Consider the following 23,844-nt stretch of genomic DNA (forward strand, 5'->3'; position numbering starts at 1 on the left):
GTTCAAATCTGCTCACATTACGTGTATTTTCTTGAGAAAACCTGCACGATTATGTGAATTTTCTCGGGAAAGGGTCACCAAAACTTGGGCCCCCTGTCTTTGCGTTGCACTTTTAAAGGGAACCCGAGGTGAGAATAATATTGAGGCTGCCATATTTATCTCATTTTAAGCAATACCAGCTGCCTGGCTGCCGTGTTGGTCCTCTGCCTCTAATTCTTTCAACCCTAGACCCTGAACAAGCATGCAGCAGGTCAGGGGTTTCTGACAATATTGTCAGAACTGACAAGATTAGCTGCATGCTTGTTTCTGGTGTAATTCAGTTCACTACTGCAGCCAAATAGATCAGCAGGGCTGCCAGGCAACTAGTATTGTTTAAAAGGAAATAAATATGGCAGTCTCCATATCACTCTCACCCTGGGTTCACTTTAAATTACAGTAAGCCCCGCCCTCATCCGGTCATTACCACGCCCATTTTTTCACCGCTTCGCGCGCCGCAGGTCGGCGGCTACCCCGGAAATTGGTCCAGCACGTGCATAGCACCCCCTAAAAAAAATTCCTGGAGCCGCCACTGGATCCAGAGCCTTCTTTTCTTCAGTGTTACTTTAGTGCAAAAGCAGCTGTTCGGTCAATTCTAATAGGCATGGACCATTCAGAGGCGCTGGTCTCCACTATTGAGTTAAATATCTAAAAGTGATCCCTGAGCCCATTGTTCCCCTCCTTGCACCTACCACTAGAAGCTGCTCGTTATTGACATTTTTGGTGTTTTGCATTTAACAATTTTTCTTTTTTGAAAATGATCATGTTCAAATTGAATTAAAAAGTTATAAATATAGCTTTTTTTTTTTGTCTTTTGTATTTAACAATTTTTTATTTTTTGATGCGTGTGTGTCACGGTCACTTACGTGTCCAGGGAAGGCGGCGGCTACAGACTGGTGTCCGTGGGCGTCCTTGTGTGGGTGGCCGGGCTCCTGGGGGCCTTGCTGTCCGTGCCCGCGGGTGTTATGCGCGTTAGCATGGCATGGGCGTGGAAACGCGTCCATGTGGGTGCGGACGTGCGTGCGCCCGTACGGGGCGTCCGCGTGTACATGTATTGATTGATGTACGCGTGCGTGGCGTCATGCGTACTAACGTGCGCATGCGCGGCGTGATGCGTATTGACGTGCGCGTGCGGCGCGTACGTCACTTCCGTCCAAAGGCCTATTTAAACCTGGAGAGACTAACGATCGGTGCTGTAGTATTGCAGCTTGTCCGTTCATGTATTTGTCGTGTCTCCCGTGCTTGATCTTTGAATCTGTCCTCTGCTCCTGGAATGCTGACCCTGGCCTGGCTGATTACCCGTTCCGTTGCTGAACCCTTGCCTGTCCGACTATCCGCTCTGATACCGACCTCTGCCTGGCTGACTACCCGCTCCGTTGCTGAACCCTTGCCTGTCCGACTATCCGCTCTGATACCGACCTCTGCCTGGCTGACTACTTGTTCCAGTATTGGATCCCTGCTCGTCTTCAGATCTGCTTCACTAAAGAACTCAACTTGTGCAACTAAGACTGAGAAGCTTACAATTGAACAGTCATCCTCTGGGGTTACGACCTGCAGAATATACCAATCTTGCTGCAAGGTCATTGCACAACCCCCGTGGGAGTGCCGGAGAGTCAGTTTGGTCACGCTTCTCGACGTCACACCTGCTGTCTCACTAGCGCTCCTGCCCCTTGTCTCCCACTGGTCCCTGTTTCATCTTCAGGGCCTGGGGGTGGTAAGTCGCAGGGGAGGCTGTCCTCTACAAATCGGCTGCACCTGCTCCAGGTACGTAGTTATTCTTGTGACAGTGTGGTTTTAGGGTTAGGCGTCAGGAAAGGGAGTTTTAGAGTTGGGAGTTAGGAAGGGTGGTTTTAGGGTTAGGCACCAGGAAGGGGGAATTTAGGGTTAGGCATCAGGAAGGGGGCTTTAGGGTTAGGCGCCAGGACCCCCCGTTTTAAGGTTAGGCGCCAGGAAGGTGGGTTTTAGGGTTAGGCGCCAGGAAGGTGGGTTTTAGGGTTAGGCGCCAGGAAGGTGGGTTTTAGGGTTAGGCGCCAGGAAGGGGGGTTTTAGGGTTAGGCGCCAGGAAGGGGGGTTTTAGGGTTAGGTGCCAGGAAGGGGGGTTTAGGGTTAGTCATCAGGAAGGGAGGTTTTAAGTTTAGGCATTAGAGGGGGGAGGGTTCTCTGTAGTTTGTAGTAAAATATCAGTAACATTTACCAATGTTTTACTATCGTCATTACCACTGTAACTATTTTTTCATTTTCATGTGGCACCCAATTTACAACATTATTTATCGTTTAGACTTAAATCGGCTTCAAAGGGTGCCCATTTTTCCCCGCGCCCCTATATCATGCATGCCATAGAAACAGACATGTCACTAGACTATGGCCGAGCAAGGCCTCTGTACAGCACATGGCCCAGAATCCCTGTGGTCATCAGTCTCTGCGTGTGTACACACCTTGGCACAGTGGAGTATGTAAATAGAAAAAAACACTTCTGACAGTTTATTTAAATTTATTCTATGATACACAGCGTATTCGGCAGCAGAAATGTTGTTTTCGGTGGTATTTCAAAGCGGACTGTAAGCAAAGGAAAACCAATATTCAGAGATTCAATGTGCCGCTTTCACCTCTCCAGATATAATGAGCTAAGTTTGTCGCTGAAAAGCAGGATATTTCTGTCTGCTGTTCTCATGTCAAACACTTTATTGTTTATACAGAGGAGGTGAACATGTAGTGGGCGAGAGGGGGAGGAACAGACACCACTTTATTCACAGCTAATGGCTGCTCAGCATGCAAGCTCCTTTGCTTAAAGTGGTAGTGTAACTGCTCTACGATAAATAAGAACATACTCCATGAAAAAGACAGATTTTAAAGTGTATCCCAGGCAAACCTCGGGTACAAAAAGCATAGCTCCCGACTGTCCCTCTTATGGAGGGACAATCCCTCTTTGGTAGCCATGTCCCTCTTTCTTCCTTCCTCATTTGTCCCTCTTTCAGGACTCATTTACAGACAGACAGATATATATCATAGGCAAACGCGGGGGGGGGGGGGGGGGGGGGGGGGGGGTTACAGCTGCCCAGAATCCCCCCTCAGACCAGGGCCAGTGCAGTGTCTGGGGACAGGCACAAGTTGTGATATCAGAATATCTGCAGGTATCCTGCAGGTCACAGCACCGCCCCCTTTCCTTCCCTGCTACGGTTGACTTTGGATGGAGCAGCAGTGTGTGTGCAGAGCATGGAGCAGCTCTGGGGAACGTAACAGAGTCAGGTATGAGCACAGCCCTGTGCCCTGCTGTGTGAAAGCTTCACTTTCCCCTTCATTAGCAATGTGGGCTGTCCTCATTATTATCTGTATGCAAACTGCTCCTGATCGATCCCGTTGTTGGTTGGTCGGACGGGAAATGGCATTGTGTGTACCCAGCATGATGTCCTACCATATTATTAAACTGTATTGTGAGTGGCAAGGGAGACCTTTCAGGAATCCCCTCCTTGAAAATCCAGTGTGTGCCTATATATATATATATATATATATATATATACATGCGCCCCTGGATTGTACCCTTTTTTTGTTCTTCCATTACAGTCACCAACGACCATTTTGGGGCCTTGATGGGCCCCCTTTGTCAAGGTATTAACAACTTTATAGCCCGTCACATTGTTAGTTGCCGTGTTTATAGATAATGGCAGTTTAGTGTTTCCATATTTTTTCCATGTCTACTAGTAGTAAAGATGATGACCTGCAGGCTCAAGAGGATCAAACAGCATGAAGGAATTATATGGCGAGATTTCATCATTTCTTGATCTATTTTCTATTGTTTAACTTCTCACTCCGCAATACTATCTTTTGGAAAACTGCCTATTTAAGTTCTTCTTTAAGTGGCTCTCATAGATAAAGCATCTGGCTGCTTGTCAGCTGGCACAGTAAAAAAGCAGCAATATTTGTGTCAGTTGCGCTCTGTGACTCTCAGTGTGTTGATACAAGAGAGCAAAACAGGCAAGTGACAGAGCCCCCTTGCTGTGCCACGTCACAGGCAAATAGAAAATCATTAACAGCTACTTGACGCCCCAATAACACACATAACAGGGTGTCAGCACTTAGCTGCATCACCAAGGATTTCAATGTCATGTGATTCCAGCTTCACAGATAGATTTTCACATTTTCATTGAAACTCTACGTCAATTCGCAGTTTTAAAAAACATGTCTATCTATCTGTGAGGCGGATTCAAAAAACTTCTTGGGGTTAATTCACTATAACAAATAATGTGCCTTATCAGAGTTAACACGCCTTATCAGAGTCAATGTGCCTTGTTAAAGTTAACACACCTTATCAGAGTCAACATGCCTTATCAGAGTAGCATAGCGAGTGCTACGAACTAATGCCTGCTAATTGGCAATGACGAGAGCTCCACTCGTCCTGCCCTGAGCACCTGCAGGTCCAATCACTTTAAAGGACATTATCCCTGCACTTTGATTGGCCCAATAGGCTGCCTGTCACTTGACAAGAAACTTGACAGGCAGCCTATTGGGCCAATCAAAGTGCGGGGATAATGTCCTTTAAAGTGATTGGACCTGCAGGGGCTCAGGGCAGGACGAGTGGAGCTCTCGTCATTGCCAATTAGCAGACATAAGTTAATTGCGCTTGCTATGCTACTCTGATAAGGCGTGTTAACTCTCATAAGGCACCGTAACTCTGATGCTATTTGTCTTAGTGAATCAAGCCCTTTATGAGTTATTTCTACTTGCTTAATTTTCATCTTACTTATAAAACAACTTTGCAGCTCCTTTCAGCGCTCAAAATGGTCCCGGTTTAATTTAACTGCAATGAAACCTCTCCCAATTTATTCTTAGGCCAAGGGGGGTATTGGCGGGGAGAGCCAATGAGATGGCTCGGAGAGGAGGGGAAGAGGTGTTCCTAACGCCAGAGGCAGAACTGCCTTCAGGGTAGTACAAACAGTATCTCATATGGGGCCCGTCTGTCACAAGCCCCAGTGGAGAATCACGTACCTGCTGTGATAGCTCCTGCGGCACAGCTCCTGCTGTGGGAGTTCAGCCTGAGCCAGCAGAGGATATTTTGCAGTCTAGAGGTCCCGACCCCTTCGGACGCCCAACCCCTCACGAGTATGGAGGATTGTGGTGCATGGCTTACATCCGAAAATGGCGCAGGGAGAAAAATGGCGCACCGTTCTGCCGATAAATAAAACGCTATTTACCGTTTTGCAGAGCGGTGCGCCATGAAAAACCATGCAGAGTGCTGGGGTCGGTAGTACAGGCAGCGGGGGCTGTTAGTGTAGGCAGCGGGGAGGGGGCTGGAGGAGAGAGGCAGCGGGACACTGGAGGGCATAGGTATCGGATGTATGCAGAGGCATACGTTACCTTGTCCTGGGCCGGCGATCGCTCCTTCCCTGCGCTCCTTCACTTCCTCCATTCGTTTGCTGTAGTCCTGCAGCTGGCCAATCACCATGCGGAGACTGAAGCCACATGGTGATTGGCTGGCTGCAGGACTACAGTAAACGAATGGAGGAAGTGAAGAAGCGGAGGGAAGGAGCGATCGGCGGCCGGGACAAGGTAACGTATGGCTCTGCACATCCTCCCCCGATGCCTATGCCCTCCAGCGTCCCGCTGCCTCTCTCTCTCTCCTCCCCCGACCCCCGCTGCATTTTTGACCACTTTCGCTATTTAGCGTTCTAAGTGTAAGGCACACTGCCTGCGCCATTTTTTAACACTTATAACGGTAAATAGCGTTATATAATGTAAGTCTATGGGGCGCCCTTTTTATCCCCCTGGCGCTGTGCGCCATTTTTAACTGACACCGGTGCATGTAGCACCTAAGAAGAGAGCTGTGATGCCCCCTGACTGCTGCAAAGTGTGATTTCAGAAGGAAATCTTTGAAAATCTGCTTGTTCCTGCCAGCTCACAGCCACCACCCTCACCCCCAACAGTGTGATTCTTAAATGTCTGCCGCGTGGTCCTGTTCTATGTTTCTCCCTTCCGGCTGCTCTTCATTTCCATGTCCCCTGCGTCAGTTTGATGTAATATAGGGGACAGAGTCAGATACTAGGGGCACTGTGACCACTAGAGCCCCTTATTGTCTATCCCCTGCATTACACCACACAGGCCCCACAGAAGTATAGAAGACACTGGGGAGGAGCAGAGACTAGGCAGCGTGGTGGTCACGGTCAGCTCCATACCGCAATCGATCCAAAAATGCTGTAGGTAACGCGTTTGCGATTTGCACTAATCGCAAAATGCCCACGATCGCCGCCAATTGTGGCAGTGAGAACACTGCCATAGGGTAGAACAACACTAGTACTTTTAAAAAGCGCCAGCGCTTTGGCGATTAGCGGGAAACGCCCACTAATCGCCCTAGCGTGAATGAGCCCTGAGAGTACCTTCATCAGTCACTGAGGTGAACGCTGCTAGCGACGTGCACCCGATCCGCTGCCAATCAATCGTAAAACTTTTCTGTACAAACCAATCAACTCAACTGAGTGATTTGAGCCGGAAATCGCTTGATCGGTCAATTGATCTGACCAAACGATGCACCAATTCAAATCGACGGGAGAAATCAGTGATTGTACGGCCTGTTTATCTTCTAATACGTCTCAGTCCTGCATACAGAATCACATAGTACATTATGCCTCAATTACAGTTTCCCTGTCTGATTGCTTCTTTCAAATGTCATTGGCAATTATTGCGCAGTCCCAGCCTCAGAGCGATCACTATTCTGAGGATGAATTGCTGGTTTGCCAGTAACAATTAAAGTGAAGGCATCCTTTGGACTGCTGAATTATTTGTGGCAGCTCACTGTGTTTGGTTCTGGTAGACTGCACTGAAAGCTCTAGTGTGGGCGCTCTGATGGCGGAGTTAGGGATGTCACAGAGTAAGCTCTGCTGAGGCAGCAAACACTGATGCAAATGGTTCAAAGGTCTCTGTAAAATACCGCTAAATGTCAATGTTACTGCAATGAATAATGAATAAAACAGCCTGTATTTTACAGTCTTTTTTTCTTCTTCATTTAAAGTGACACTGTAGTGAAAAAAATGCATTATATAACGCATTGTATATGTAGTACGGATAATTAATAGAATGTTAGTAGCAAAGAAAAGAGTCTCATATTTTTATTTTCAGTTGCTGCATATATATTTTCTTTAATAACATTGCATTCTCTAATATTTGAAGTTTACAAACTACATTCTGTATTTTAAACTATGAAACAGAGCAGGGCTAATGACCCTTTGAACTTTCCTACGGTAATACCTTAACCAAACAAAAAAATAAAGAAAGACAAGTTCCGTAAACAGCACTATAGCTGACCAAGCTTAGATGGCGAGCAAAGGTAACAACTGAAGTTTCTTAAGGCACGGTTCACAGTAGAGTAAAAAAAAAAAAAAAAAAAAAAAAAAAAAAAAAAAAAAAAAAAAAGGTCCATTCCGGATCGAAAGGGAACGGATCCAATGTTAACCTATGGATCTGGTCACATCTGTCCATTCAAACAGATCCATTCCGCATGATTCGCTGAACCAACCACAAGTTTCCTGCAGTACCATTTTTTCCAGTGTAACGGAAACTGAAGCGCTGCACTGGGGGCATTGAGAAAATGGAACATTTCTTCACACGTATTAAGCTGTTTGACAGGCAGGGAAGCATATTGGCTCACACTCATTAAACATTGGTGTTCCTGTTACTTAAAGAGACTCTGAAGCGAGAGTAAAACTTGCTTTTTCCCTTATATTCAGCAGGGGCATGTTTGCCCCCGCTAAAACGCTACTATCCCGCGGCAGAACGGGGGTCCTTTACCCCCCAAATCCCCCTCTGCAAAATCCACTACCAACTTGGTCTTAGATTTTGCTGCTCATGGAGGCAGAGCTAATGGCTGTAGCTCTGCCCCATGCGCGTCTATTAGCGGCGGATCTCCGCCTCTCCCCGCCCCTCTCAGTGAAGGAAGAGGCGGCAATCAGCGCTGATAGACGCGCTGAGAGGCAGGGCTGCGGCCGTTAGCCCTGCCTCAAGCAGAAAGCGATCCCCTCACAGCACGGCGGGGATTTGGGCGGTAAAGGACCCCCATTCTGCTGCGGGATAGCGGCATTTTAGCAGGGGCAAATATGCCCCTGCTGAATATAAGGGGAAAAGCGAGTTTTATTCACGCTTCAGACTCTCTTTAAGACAATTGCTGTTGGAAGGTGGCCAGTTTTCTCTCCTTTCTCTCCTAGTGTCCCCCTTCGGTGCTCTCCTCCCCCTCCATGAAGAACAGCAGCGGCGAGGCACTTACGTCCAGCCGCCGGTGGGTCTCCCCTTTGATGTGCCTGCACCTGCCGGGTCTCTCTGTGATCTGCCCTCTCTAGCCGCCGCTCGTTTACTTCCTGCAGCAGAAACAGGAAGTAGACAAGCAGCAGCTACGGAGGGCAGATCACAGCTCCCAGTGGCTGCAGGCACATCAAAATGGAGACCCGCCAGCAGCTGGACGTCACGTAAGTGCCTTGCCGCTGCTGTTCTGCATGGAGGGGAGCACCGGAGGGGGACCTTAGGAAGTGGGGGATGCTGATGCTGTCTGAGGAAGTGGTGTCACCTGGCGTCATGGGCTGTCATGGGCTGCCCGCATGCTTTGTGCCATAAGCACAACCTCTGTTGCCTAAGCAATGGCTGTTACTAGTAAAATAAATGTATCACTAGGGTAGCACACCCTACACAAGTAGCGTACAGTGCATTACCTTGCCTGTTGTAATTAGTTATTGTGGGTTGCATTAATTGCTTTATGCACACAACGCAGTCGGCATAGGTACCAGTAAAGCGGCCATGTGTTACTATGCATGGCAACATTACCAATGTTTAGTAAATATGACCCATTGGGCCCAATCCAATTCCCTTTTTCTCCTAAGTTTTTTTCTTAGGCGATATTTTCACATCTTATAAATAAAATGCCCTTTAAGCCACCAGCCAGCAAGAAAATACTTAGAATAATTTTGGCAGTACTTTTTCATCTACCTTTTGGTACTTTTTCAACTGAAGAGTGATGAAAGGTTGTAAGCAGAGGTGAAAAATGATCTCCTTGGAGAAAACTCAGGAGAAGTAGATTGGATCAGGCCCATTGTGTCATCCTATGGAGTATAGCTTTTCTTCTATAATAATAATAATCTGAACATTTGTATAGCGCTTTTCTCCTGTTGGACTCAAAGCTCTCAAGAGCTGCAGCCACTGGGACTCGCTCAAGAGGCCACCCTGCAGTGTTAGGGAGTCTTGCCTTGAACTCCTTACTGAATAGGTACTTGACCTAGCCAGGATTCGAACCCTGGTCTCCCATGTCCCAAAAGCAGAGCCCTTAACCAGTACACTATCCAGCCACCATGTGTGACTGAGGGACTCAGAATACAAGGCTGATGTTTTTCAAGGGGGATGTCTTTTAAAGTTGTCTATATGTAATACAACTAAGTTTGTACAATCTTACCACACAGTGGTAGTTGGCCCTATACCATAAAAAAGTGGTATAGGGCCACTTTGGGTAAGGGGGGATTCAAATAAAATATAGTATATAGGCAAGCCCTCATACTGTATAGATGCGGTAAGCAAAACAAAAACTGAAATCTTGCAGGCACACGGAATGGAATCATACATGGGCGGCGCTACACTGGGGCAGGCAGGGGCACTGCCCCCTCCCCCGAGAATCAATGTGCCCCCCCCCCCGAGTGCCCCCCTGCTCCAGTAGTGTGCAGTGAACAGGACAGGGTCTGTACAAAATCTCCATGTCAGCCTGTGTCTATGCAAGCTTTAAGTAAACCAAGGGTCTGATCTGTTTGCCATAAATACCTCATAATACTTGCAAAATCCCTTGTATCTGGATGACACTTATATTTTGCAAAAAATAAATCTGTCTACCTCTTTCTGATTGCATGTTACAATATTTTTAGTCAACGGGAATAGAGTCTAAAGATGGCTGAAAGCTTTCTGTTTTTCTTTTAAGTTAGCCAATAAACTAGAGCTTGTATTTTCGTACCCCCTCCCCTTGCTTGTAGAGTCGCAAGACACAGGCTGGAGGCTGGAACGATTTGTCTGTGATCTGTCCACACAGGAGCAACTTGCTAGCAAGTAAGGATTAAAGCTTGCCAGCCAACTAGCCAAGTACATCTGTAGGTAACTTTTCGAAAATAATAGCACCATCATTTGGACAATCTGCTCTGCTGAAAAGCCTCTGAGTTCTGCTTGGAATGTTTAGATTTGGTTCCCATCATTGGTGAACTAGTTAGCCTTAATTTTATCACCTGAGTTAGGCAAAAACTATCTAAAGCTTGCCATACAAACATTGATTTTGATCTTCACAATGGGCCCCACCAGCCAGCCATCATACCCCCTTTGTGCACCCTCAAAAAATTGAAGCGGGAGCCGCCACTGGAATCATGGTGGTCATTGATGTAGACCCAGGAGGCTCAATATGCTCCCAAACAGTAGTATAGAAAACTGAAAGTCCAAACAGAAGTAAAAATCATCACTATTGTAGATAAGAATAAGATGCAGTTACATCAATGCATACACTTGTATTCAAGTGTAGCAATGCAGCATTAGCAAAAGAAGGTTGATACTTATCGTCCCCTATCTTAGCTTAGCGTAACTAGAAATCACTGGATTCCCCCTGCGAAACTTGGGACAGGGCCCCTCTCCTCCTCGCTTTCTGCACAGGAAAACTGAGAACCAATTTTATTCAATCTGCCAGTGCACACTTGAATGTGTTTTCCCCATGCAGATAAAAACAGACAGCAGTGCAGCACTGCAGGCATTTTCTCTGTCAATTACATTAGATTCCATGATAAAACGTGCATGTTTTCACATATACAGAAACACACCATGTGCAGAAAACGCATACAGAAATCCGACAGATGAGTGTGCTCCTAGCCTCAGCTTATTACACTCCCTCTGACCTCCCCTAAGGAGCAGAACTGGCTCTGCAGACTTCTTCAGCATCACTACAGTACAGAACACTTAGGGAGGGGTAGAGAGGTTGGGGGCTGGGGGGCTCTACACAAGAGCCTGCTGCACAATGAAAAGGGTCTGTCTACAAATCTTTGTATGACTGATTCCTTATCAGTGGCTGAGAAGATGCAGTCATTAGAACAATTGTGCAGAGAGCAGAAAGTTTTTTCTCTTCACGCCCTTAGTTGTCAGTTTATCAGGACAGGGAAAAAGAACCTTCTCATGTGAAACTTCGATCAGACTTTGCACGCCTGGTCACCCACTCAGATCTGGGACAATAAGTATCATCCTTCTTTTGCCAATACTGAATTGCTACACCTTTTTACCTCAAAAATAGTTTGATCTGAAATTTTGGGGACTCGATTCTGAGCAAATGATTTAAATCTGCAGGGAAATGAATGGGAAAGCAGACACGCAATACAGTGCATTCAGTAGGAGATATAATGCAGGGAAAATTCAAAAGGTCACAGTAAAAAGGCTTCAAATCCTTTGTCCCTGAAAACATGGTGTGAAGTTTCCCTATAGAAACAGAATGTCCAATTTCTACTGCTTTGGAGAGAACCACCATTCAAATTACAAAAATGTGTTTAATAGAATTTTTAAACTACAATAAAAATGTAACATTTTTTGCCTTAAAGGTTACCTGAACTGAAAAGGATATGGATGCAGGAGAACAGAGGTGCCAAAAGGATAAAAGGAAGCTAAATGAGCTTAAAAAACAAATTCATGGTAAATAGAGGAGGTAGTGGTGGACTTACCTCCTCCAAGTAGACACACAACTGTAGTAAAGACAGTCAATATATTTTATTTATGAACTCCAAATATGCAACGCGTTTCGCAGGTTTGATCCCGCTTCATCAGGCAATAACAACGGAGCAATAGCATATGTGGTCAAGTAGAAGAGCCAGGCACCTCTGCTGGATATGGAGGCTGCCATAAGTATTTCCTTTTAACAATACCAGTTGCCAGGCTGTCCTGCTGATCTCTTTGGCTGCAGTCAGGTGCATAACTACAAATTACTGTCCCACCCCCCAGCAAAACTTTGATGGGATCCCCCAATGATCACACCACGTCCATTGCCTCCCCATGTGACCCTCACATCCTGGGAGGCCCACCTTGCAAAGGTCATAAAACAAGTGTGGACATCATAATCTTTACACCCCTAACAAGTGTAGCCACAAAAATACCTGGTCTGAACTATGGACCCCTTTATCAGAGGGTATGAAGTAGTGGTTTGGAGCCCCCTTACAGCTCTGGGCACCCCTGCAGTTGCAGTGGCTTCCCCCCTGTAGTTACGCCCCTGGCTGCAGTAATGTCTAAGTCACAAACCTGAAACAAGCATGCAGCTAATCTAGTTAGACTTCAGTCACTTGAACAGTACGCTTGTTCAGGGTCTATGCCTAAAAGTATTAGAGGCAGAGAATCAGCAGGGTTGCCAGGGAACTGGTATTGTTTAAGAGGAAATAAATATTGCAGCCTCCATAGCCCTCTCACTTCAAGTGTCCTTTAAAGAATATCAGAAGCTGTGTAGATGTCACACCTACCTTCCTGATCTGTGGTGATGGTAATAGATGTATGCGGCCTTCTCGACACGCTGAGCTCCGAAACTCCATTGAGCGCCTCGATTTCAAACGTGTAGTTGACATGAGACAGGAAGTCCAGGACGACCACCGAGGCGTTGACCAGGCCCGAATGCCGAGGGACAAATCGGATTCCACCACCGCAGAGTTCACAATGGTCGGGGTCTACTCCACATTTCTTGCAGATCACATTGTAGACAAGGTCCTTTCTCCCACCGGTGTCAAACGGAGGAGTCCACTCCAGATAAAGAGCCGTTTCATTCATTTGGAAATTGACATTTCTTGGAGCTGAAGGAGGTTCTGCAAGCCAAAAATAAACAATAGAGAAAATAACAAATGAGAACAATCTGGGTGACATCCCACCTCCACATAGCTTGATTTCCCAGTTGCCGTCTATGAGGCAATCATTCCTTCGATAATCAAGTCTTAGTTAGTAATCAGCCACCTACTGGGACTTTTGCAAGCTCTGCCAAGAGCACTTATTTTAGACCCTTATGAAATTGCATTTAGCTCTAGAAATCTAATGATTTAATTTAAAATGTGTTAAAAATTCATGTCTCTTTAACATCTCATCTATTTTGCAACTGAAAACTAGCCAAGGCAAGCAGAACAAAATAAATCTAATGCCGCCGAGATGGAGGATCAAAGGTTCCGTTGAGCAGGTGGTGCATTCTTAATGGTGAGAAACAATCTAAAAAAGGTCTGTCGAACTTTACAAAATGTGTTTGTTTTTCCTGTCATTCCGGAATAATGCTTCAGAATAAAATAAGACGCCGGTCTGTGATTTAAAGTGACTCTGAAGTCGCATCAGAAAAAAAAAAAAACACTGATTTACTTATGCACCTTCTGTGATCCACCAGGATCTCCAACAATCCAACAAACCTGATATAAACAAAAAAGCCAGATTAGGCTACAAAGGGCGCCTGGTGTAGCCCATATGCCAAATTCGGCTACAAAGGGCGCCTAGTGTAGCCCATGTCCCAAATTCGGCTACAAAGGGCGCCTGGTGTAGCCCATGTGCCAAATTTGGCTACAAAGGGCGCTTAGTGTAGTCCATGTCCCAAATTCGGCTACAAAGGGCGCCTGGTGTAGCCCATGTGCCAAATTCGGCTACAAAGGGCACCTGGTATAGCCTATATGGCAAATTTGGCTACAAAGGGCGCCCGGTGTAGCCCATATGCCAAATTCGGCTACAAAGGGCACCCGGTATAGCCCATATGCCAAATTCGGCTACAAAGGGTGCCTGGTGTAGCCAAAAACCTATTTTTAGTTTATAAAAAGGACGCTGTTACAGGCAAAATTTGTTGGGCTATAAAGGGGCTCTGGATAGAGCCAAGAAAAGTGATTACTATGACCTAAGTTCTCCCTACTCTCACACAGAACCCTCCCCTGGTGGTGCCTTACCATAGGACCCCCCCCCCCCCTAGTAATGCCTAGCCCTAAGACCCCCGCCTCTTGGGATGCCTAATACTACCCCCCCCTCCTGCACCCCAAATCAAAAATCTCAGCCATAATAGGGCGCTCTTTTGTAGTAGAATCAAAAACCCTGTAGCCGAAAACCTTGTAGCCGAATCAAAGATATGGGCTACAAAGGGCACCCTCTTGTAGCTGAATCAAAACCTTGTAGTCGAAAGAAAATTGGGAGCCCTTTTCACCACCTTGTAGCCCATATTTGAAGAAATAACATTAAAGTCTATGGAGAAGCCCGTATAACACAGATGGTTGAGGAGCCCTTTTCAACTGATTCCCTAGGTCGACCACAAGGGGCCGGCTCACAAAGCTGTTTCTTTAAATTTTCTAACCTTACGTATTAACTCATAATTTATCTCTGCTTGACCTCCCTGGCGGTCTATTAAAAACCGCCAGAGGGCAGCGCAGCCGGTTTTTTGTATTTATTTATTTTTTTAAATCATGTAGGAATGCCTAGGGCTCGCTACATGATAGCCCCCTACCCTCTTCTCCCGTTCAAAGAATGGGATTTCCTGGAGGGATTCCCCCATCACCATGGCGACAGGGCGGGATGACGTCACCGACGTCATCGGGAGTCCCGATCCACCCCTCAGCGCTGCCTGGCGCTGATAGGCCAGGCTGCGCAAGGGGTCTGGGGGGGGGGGGGGCGGCGCGGCGGATAGAAGCGAATCGGGGCGGCGGCAATCGGTGTGCTCACGCAGCTAGCAAAGTGCTAGCTGCGTGCAGCAAAAAAAAAAATTGTGCAAATCGGCCCAGCAGGGCCTGAGAAAACCTCCTGCGCGGCTTACCGCCAGGAAGGTTAAATGAGTTAAAGGCAAGCATGAGATAAAGGTGCTATGAAAAAAGGGCGCAGGATAAAGCCAAAATGATTATTTTTCGGTAAGGAGTAGTAAAATATCGGTTTACACAGAAATATCACTTAAAATTAGCAATTGTTTCTAAAGGGATTTTTAATGATTGTAAGTATTCCAAAGCCATATATTTTACGTGTGATCGTATGTAGGTCTTATGCTAGGTACACACCATACCATTTTCAGACAGATTTATCTGCAAGATCGATTATTTCCAACATGTCCGATCTGAATTTCGATCGATTTTCGAATTTCCGATCGATTTTCATAGAAGTGAATGAAAATCGATCGAAATTCAGATCGGACATGTTGGAAATAATTGATCTGGCAGGTAAAGCTGCAAGAAAATAGTATGGTGTGTACCTAGCATAACAAGTAATCCTAAAACACATCTCCTACCCCCACCCCGGTGGTGCCTAAGCCTAGCCCTATAGCTCATGAATTATCTCATGTATTAGCTCTACTTAAGGGCTCATTTACACTATAGCGAATCCGTATGCGGATTCGCACAGCCAATACAAGTGGATGGGCCTGTTTCCACTTGTGCGTTGTGCGGAGCGTTTTTGTGTGCGGGGAAAATCTGCACGGCAGAGCCGTCAGAATTCGCTCCCCGCACACCGCTAAGCGAATCGCATACAATGTATCTAATAGCGAAATCGCATGCGGTTTTGGCATGCGTTTTTCCCCACGATTTCGCATAGGAGGTAATGTTAATTTACACAGGCAGTGACATGGTTAAAATCGCCCACCTACTACCCTATGCGAAATCGCGGGAAAAAACGCATGCAAAATCGCACCCGCTTGCAATTTCGTCTGCGGTGATTTCCCGGCGATTCCGCACCGCACAAGTGGAATTGCAGCTTTACAGTCAAGGTTAAAAGTAAGCTTTAGGGATCAACACCAAAATATTGTAACCATTTGTTCCATAGTAATGCGCACAGTAAAAACTGTTCTCTATAAATGTCATATTTTCTTCACATAAAAATGAAAAGATGATACAAAAAACCTTTGTATTGCAGTTTGTTAGTAATTAATGGAGATACATATGGCATTTAGAATTTTGTTAACTTTTAAAGAACAAGTGACACCCATGCTAACCTAGAAATAAACACCTATATAAGTAGAAAAATAATACTACTACTTACATAACAGATGTATTGTGCTATCCACGTAACGATTCCTGTGAAATTTATAAAGGAAAAGCAGAAAATCCTATTCTAGGCAGTGGCCATCTTGCCAAGCTAATGCTGACATCATATCCTCCCTGACTCTTGTTTTCCCCCCTCCCTTCTCTTGCTCATTGTGTATTCATTAGCTGCCCTCCTCCCGGAGTCTTCAGACACTCCCACTGAGGTGTATACTAGGAACTGCACTGTCTTTTTTTATTTACACATCCAATCACTGAGTCACCACAGCCTTGCTTGTAAACACAAGTAATCAGAGGGTGTTTCTGACAAGCAGCTAGGCAGGGAAATAAATAGAAGAGGAGGAATATATTATAGATAAAAAGAACTCCCAACATTCAACTCTTTGGCACTGTTTGGCACTAGGGCCAGTGCTCCTAAAGTATGTGATAACTACAAACCATAACAGCAGAAAACGTTTTGCAAGTTTTGACTGTTGAATGCAGGATTAGCATCTTTATCACTTAATACACTCAGACCAGTTGCTGTTGAAATTTGATTTTTATGGTGACAATCCAGCTTTAAAGCGAACCTAAACACAGGACTTTCTTTCTGCTCTAAAAGATAAACGACAGCATAATATCCTTTACAGGAAAACCTCTCTTTGATACTGCTTACACAGCTCCTCGGACATGCTGCAGTGTAGTTACATCCTGGTTTCATGGAAGCACATACAGGGTTAAGCTCCTATGTTCACATACAGTATACAGTACTGGCACATGTGCAACAGATCAGACAGAGGTGTCAGCTCAAATTACAATGATTTATTACTTCCAGATAAGGGAGAATTAGACAGGCTGTTATCTCTTAATACAAACAGGGTTAGTTTTTCTGTGTTTTCCTTCTCCCCTGTGGAAAAGTTTAGGTCCTCTTTAATGGCTACTTTAAAGAGAACCCGAGGTGGGTTCTAAGAATCCTTCTTAATAGCACAGAGAGGCTGGATCTGCATATAATGCCCAGCCTCTGTTGCTATACAGCGTCCCTCCAGGCCCCCCTGGGAGCGGCCAGATCAATGGGCAGATGTAAACAGCCCGCTGGCGACACGCTGAGTGTCGCCAGCACGACGTTTGATTTATGGGGGCAGAGCAGAGTGCAGGGGGGGCTGGAGGGACGCTGTATAGCAACAGATGCTGGGCATTATATGCAGATCCAGCCTCTCTGTGCTATTAGGATTCTTAGAACCCGCCTCGGGTTCTCTTTAAGTAAAAGTTAGCTATTTAAAAAAAAAAAGCAGCTTTATGGGAAGGGTTACTAAGGCTGAAGGAGCATGCAGAGGATTAAAGCGGAACTGAAAAAAAAAGGTTTACTTACCTGGGGCTTCTGCCAGCCCCTTGCAGCCTTCCTGTCCCACAGACCCACACCGATCATCCAAGATTCTCTGTTCTCCAGCCGCCAGCTCCTTTCGATTCCGTCAACTCTGCAACTGCGCAGAGTGCACTATTAGCGCAGGGCACTATTGTGGGCGGGAATGCGATGAAAGATACACGTGGCTTGCCATTGACTTACAAGTTGACAGTACTACGGTACCAAAACTAGCTGGAGGCAGGAGAACAGAGGTTCATAGATGACTGCGAGGAGGGGGGGGGGGGGGGGGGTCAAACACTTTTTTTTTCAGTTCTGCTTTAAAGCTTCTTTCTCAATGCATAGCTCACACCTATAGATGATGAGATAAGAAAGAGGGGCACTTAAGCCACACCCATGCCACACCCCCAATCACGCCCCCAGCACACCCCTAGTTTTGCATTCCATAAACATTTTATAAGAACATTTGTTGTTTTACAATTCAAGCCACACTGGTCCTTTCTATCCTGGTTCGTTTTCCTTCATCTTAACATCTGAATATAAGAGGTATATCAATTTATTGAGAAACCGTAACCAAGAATTGAACTTCATCCTAGTCAGTAGCGGATACCCCCTTTCCCATGTGGAATCTATTCCTTTTCTCAAACGGATAATCAGGGGACTCTGTATGGCTGATTTTGTGGTGAAACCCCTCCCACAGTGTGATGTCAGCGCCTCACAGCACTGAGATACTGACATCACACTGTGGGAGCCTTGTTGCATTGTGGGAAATAACAGCGGTTTCCAAACGCCCAAAAGTGCAAGCAGCATCTCCTTCCAGTGACATCACCTGCCATCAGTAAAAATGTCACCATGTGATACATGTCAGAATGTAAATCAGGGAGGAAAGATTTTACAATGAGCAAACACTGACTAAATCATTTGTACATAATTATTGTAAAAATGAAGCACTTTTTTATTACATTATTTTCACTGGAGTTCCTCTTTAAAGGATGGGAATAAAGTTTAGAGTCAATTATATTTTTTTCAGTAGAAAAATATATACAATTACACAGATCTGTACATATGTCCTGTAGGAGGGGTACATGAGGGAGACAAAGGGATTTGGTTTCCTAAGAGGGACTGTCCCTCTGAAAAAGGGACAGTTGGGAGCTATGCTGAATGTATGGTAGCATGTCAGTAACATCTGTCTCTTGCCCTCTTAAGTGTGTGTAAGTGTATGATCCTGATTTCTGTACTAAAGTCTGTCCTTCTGTACCCAAGTTCTGTACCCATGTCTGTGTTTCCCTGTGTGTGTCTGTCACCCCCTTCCATAGCTTCCTCTAGCTGTCATCAGCATTCCCCTGCTGCTCATGACAATCTCCCAGCTGATTGATACACAGCGGCCCGTACGGGAACCGTTCAGTGAACAATCCTTACTAATAAAGACATCTTGTCATGCTAAATCTCCAAACCTTCGCTGATAACTGCTAATCAGAGATCTGAATCCATCCCATTCAGCCAGAAAAAGAATTGAACTTGTCGTGCAGTCGCAACGGCGGCTGCACAACATCTAATCCACCGCAAGAGGCCTCAAAAAAAATTAGCAAAAAAGTGTTATCATCTGTCAGGTTAATCTCAAGAGCGAGTGCGAAAATAATTTTATTAATTGAGTCCGATATCATCATTAGTCAGTAATTTCAGCTCCGATGATGACAACACTGAAATGTGTTGATTAAGTAAGTCATTAAATTGTGTTCCACACGCGGCTGTAATTTCTCACACCATATAATGTATGCCTGTGAGGTAAAATAGAGATAACTACGGTAGTTCTGCAGGAAAAAAGACAGATAGAATGAAGATACTCAAAGTGAACCTCCAGACTAAAAATCTACTCAGCAGCACTGAAAAGGCTCGGAGTTTCTTAAACAGTTCAAAGCATCAGAACTTTGTTTTTCTTACCCAAGCCTCATTTTTAGCTGCACAGAAGAAAACTGCCGGGGCATTTTTCCCCTGATGCTCTGCAAAGCATGATGGGATTTCTGATGTTCTTGTTCTCCTTCTGCTGTTTTGGCGCAAATTTGTTTTTTTTTATTATTTTGAGTTTGAGATTTGAAGCCTAGCGTGGGCAGCTGGGAGGGGTGATCAGGACACAGGACAGTTGGAACTGTGTCTCATGCTCCCTGTCACCTCCTTGTTTCAACCAAAAAGATGACTGCCCCCATGAAAGAGATGGCTGCCCTCAGGAAATCACAAACATTTGCCTGTTCTTTTAAAACAGGGTTGGTAAGAGATTATATTACCTATCTATTTTAATTAACATAACTAATGTAACTTAATGGCAGCATGCTTGTTTAGGCTGAAGTTCACGTTTAAAGGGAACCTGAAGTGAGAGGAATATGAAGGCTGCCATCTTCATTTTCTAACTATGCTGTGGCCTTGGGGACTACAATAAAGTTGGGGGGAGATTTCAGGGGGCCCGGAAGCCAGCTTTAGACGCTGGGGCAATTGCCCAGTTTGCCCCATCACTTCTGTCAGGTTTTCTCCATTCTCCTCTTTGGTGCTCTAGCACTTCTTTATTTCTACAGTGTTCTTACGGCTTTGGGCTTTGGGGCAATTGCCCAGTTTTCCACTATAGAAGTGCCGGCCTTGCACTTCTGTTGTGAGAAGCCCAGAAGCCAGATTGGGGGCCCTGAGGGGTGGTACCAGTGTTGCCAACCTCGGAAATACATTTTTACTGACAAAGCACAAAAAATTTACTGACAGAACAATTTTTTTTACTGAAAGAGATCACACATGCGCGTGGGGCGCATGTGTGATCTCTTTCAGTAAAAAAAATTGTTCTGTCAGTAAATTTTTTGTGCTTTGTCAGTAAAAATGTGCAATACACCGGCAACCACGTGGGGCGCGAATGAGGAAGAAGAGTGCAGTGGCGGACACCGGACAGGTGGGGGGGGGGCACTTTGATACATTTACATTTGGGTGATGCAACCGGGGGTTTCTGTCACTTTTGTTCTCGATTATCACAGCCCTTGCCACTGCCCACCTGATCGAGCATGCCAACCTGATCATTTCCAGCATGTCCGATTGATACATGCGATCGATACATGCAACCAATTTCGTCCCGAAATTGGTTTGATTGTCAATAAGACATGCTCTTGGTGGCACCGATTTTTATAATATCAATAATAATTGTCTTATCTGATGGTTGATCAGCCGCCGAGTCTGCAGATGTATGGCTACCTTTAGCTAGGGCACTGTACATTCCACAGTGATACGTGAACTGATAAGCAGTCAGTGGGAAAGAGAGAGGTTTTTTACTGACACCACAAAGTTTTTCATGGACTTTACTGACAGCCCAGATTTGTTGACTTTTGTACTGACTGTCAATAAATTTACTGACGGTTGGCAACACTGGGTGATACAGGAATTTGAAGGAAGAGTTCATGAAACCAGAGAGAGAGCAGATGCGCAGTGTGCCTATGTGTGAGGGGTTTTTTCAATCTTCTCTTGAGGTTCTGTGACACTGCCATCTAGTGCCCAGGCATGGACACTGTACTGCCCTATGCCTATTCAATCACTGCTAAGCCTCAGAATGTGCCCTTCACTCTGCTGATCCCAATTTCCCCCGGGCTGGATGGGTCCAGCTCTCCGAGACTGGCTATGTCCAGCACATATCCATACATTTTACACATTCAGGAAGAAACTAGTGCAAACAAATGCAAATCGGCTTTGGAAAATTCCGGCGGTAAGAAAACATGGTGTACTTGTTTATTCAGCTCAGGGAAAAAAAAAGAAAATACAAATTGAATTCTCCGCTGCAATATTTGCTTCTTGGCAGCTAACACCTTACTTTGTCCAACAGAAGTGTCAAAATATTTGCTCCTCTGCAGATGAGAAGTATGTAATGATATTTCCAGATGTATATATTATGCTGTCTTGTTCCCTGTGAACAAAACATTGATTATCTAACTCCGTATCTGACAGGCCTGGGTCACTCTCACCGAGTTCTCCGCGGAAGAAAGGTAATGGAATATTTTGTATGCAGGCTTCACAGAGCGGGAAAATGCCCACATACCAATAGCTTATATATATATCTGCAGCGGGAGCCTTCTACAGCAACTGTCAGAAGCCATTCTCACAGGAAGGTTACCGCTTAGTGACGCCAATCTAAATGTAATCCCTAATGTATCAGAATTCCAATTCCAACTTATAGGGAACCGGAAGCGAGAGATATATGGAGGCTGCCATATTTTTTGGAGGGAACCTAAAGCAAGGCTTTCACATTTATTTCCTTTTATACAAAATACCAATTTCCTGACAGCCCTGCTGATCTCTTTGGCTGCAGTAGTGACTGAATCACACACCTGAAACAAGCATGCAGCTAATTCAGCCAGACTTCAGTCAGAGAACCTGAACTGCATGCTTGTTCAGGGTCTATGGCTAAAAGTATTAAAGGCAGAGGATCGTCAGGACAGCCAGGTAATCTGCATTTTTTAAAAGGAAATACATATAGCAGCCTCTATATCCCATCCCACTTCAGGTGCATTTTAAACAATACCTGTTGTTGCAGTCCTGCTGATCTCTTTGGTTGCAGTAGCATCTGAATCACACTCCTGAGAAAAGCATGCAGCTAATTTTGTCAGATTTTTGTTCTAAACACCTGATGTGCTGTATGCTTGTTCAGGGTGTTTGGCTAAAAGTATTAGATGCAGAGGATCAGCACAAAAACGTGGCATTCTTTAAAATCAAATAAATATGTCAGCCCTTACTTTAGGTTCCCTTAAAGAGGAACTGTAGTGAACATATCGCAGTTAATACAATTACTTTTTTTTTTTTTTTACAATATTCGTTTATAGTTTACTAGCTGATTGCCCGGCGTTGCCCGGCGTTGCCCGGGTATGTATTTGGCTGGTGTTGGCTCCACCTACTTTTTCTAACCCTAACACACAATTACTCACTGACCAAGTTTGTGAGCTTTGCATTGTTTGGCACCAATAATTTGCATTGAAATGAAACAAATCTAATTGGCTGTGTGTGGCTCCACCCCCTTTTCTGAATTTGAACCCCAGTCACCCAATAACCAACTGTACCAGGTTTGAGGCCTGTGCCATTAACAGTGCAAGAATTGTAGCAATTAAATATTCCCCTTGAAAAGCAATAGGTGAAGTTTGATTCACTTTTGTAGGCTCCACCCACTTTTCTGAATATTAATCCCAGTGACCAACGTTTAAAAACCCTGCCATTAACAGAATTGCTGCAGTTTACATTTTCCCAGTGAAATTTGTATTTGTCTCCAGCTACTGATGACCCGGTGTTGCCTGTGTATGTATTTGACTGGTGTTGGCTCCACCCACTTTCTAACCCTAACACACAAACACTCAATAACCAAGTTTGTGAGCTTTGGGGTCCTTGGCATCAATAATTTGTATATTCCCATAGAAATTAAACAAATCAGATAGGCTGTTTGTGGCTCCACCCCTCTCCAGCATTTGAACCCCAGTCACCCAATGACCAACTGTAGCAGGTTTGAGGCATCTGCTATTAACAGTGTAAAAATGGCAGCAATTTAAATATTCCACTTGAAAATCAACAGGTGAATTTTGATTGGCTATTATAGGCTCCACCCACTTCCCTGAATATTAATCTCAGTCACTCAGTGACCATCAGGGCAAAGATTGGGAACCCTGAAATAAACAGTGTAAGAATGGCTACAGTTTGCACTTTCCCAGTGAAATTTGTTTTTGGCTCTGCCCACTTTTTGTAACCTGGACACAAAGTCACTACTCAATGCCCAAGTTTGTGAGTTTTGGGGTCCTTGGCATCAATAATTTGTATTTTCCCATGAAATGAAACAAATCTGATTAACTGTTTGTGGTTCTGTCCCTTTTCTGAATTTGAACCTCAGTGACCCAATGACCAACTGTACCAGGTTTGAGGCTTGTGCCATTAACGGTACAAGAATGGCAGCAATTTTAATATTCTCCTTGAAAAGTGACATGTGATTTTTGATAGGCATCTTTAGGCTCCACCCACTTTTCTGAATATTAATCCCAGTCACCCAGTAACCAGCTATGCTAAGTTTGAGAACCCTGCCATTAACAGTGAAGAAGGGCTGCAGTATACAATTTCCCAGAAAAATCTGTTTTTAACTCCTACCACTTTTTGTAACCTTGACACACAGTCACTACTCAATGACCAAGTTTGTGAGTTTTTGGGTTCCTGGCATCAAAATTGTGCTAATGGAAGCAGTTTATCCAGCAAAGAAATCTGGCTGTTTTTGGCTCTGCCCCTTTACTGAATTTGAACGCCAAACACTTAACGCCCGACTGTAGCAGGTTTGAGGCCTCTGCCATTAACAGTGTGAGAATGGCTGCAGTTTCAATATTCCCCTTGAAAATCAATAGGTGAATTTTGATTGGCTCTTGTAGGCTCCACCTACTTTTCCAAATATTAATCCTAGTCACCCAGTGACTAACTGTGTGAAGTTTGAGAACCTTGCCA

At 45.0% G+C, this 23,844-nt stretch overlaps 1 protein-coding gene across 16 annotated transcripts in view; it reads right to left on the reverse strand.

Moving 5' to 3' along the window:
• The window catches only part of EPHA6 (EPH receptor A6), a 1,277,595-nt gene that overhangs the window by 592,771 nt on the left and 660,980 nt on the right, over window positions 1–23,844 (reverse strand). For all 16 annotated transcript variants that reach the window (XM_068270648.1, XM_068270650.1, XM_068270649.1 and 13 more), the window contains one exon: window positions 12,519–12,854. In XM_068270648.1, the coding sequence (XP_068126749.1) occupies window positions 12,519–12,854 (336 nt within the window). The remainder of the gene's footprint in view (window positions 1–12,518; window positions 12,855–23,844) is intronic.

Source organism: Hyperolius riggenbachi, chromosome 2, assembly GCF_040937935.1.
Source record: "Hyperolius riggenbachi isolate aHypRig1 chromosome 2, aHypRig1.pri, whole genome shotgun sequence".
Classification (NCBI taxonomy): Eukaryota; Metazoa; Chordata; class Amphibia; order Anura; family Hyperoliidae; genus Hyperolius; species Hyperolius riggenbachi.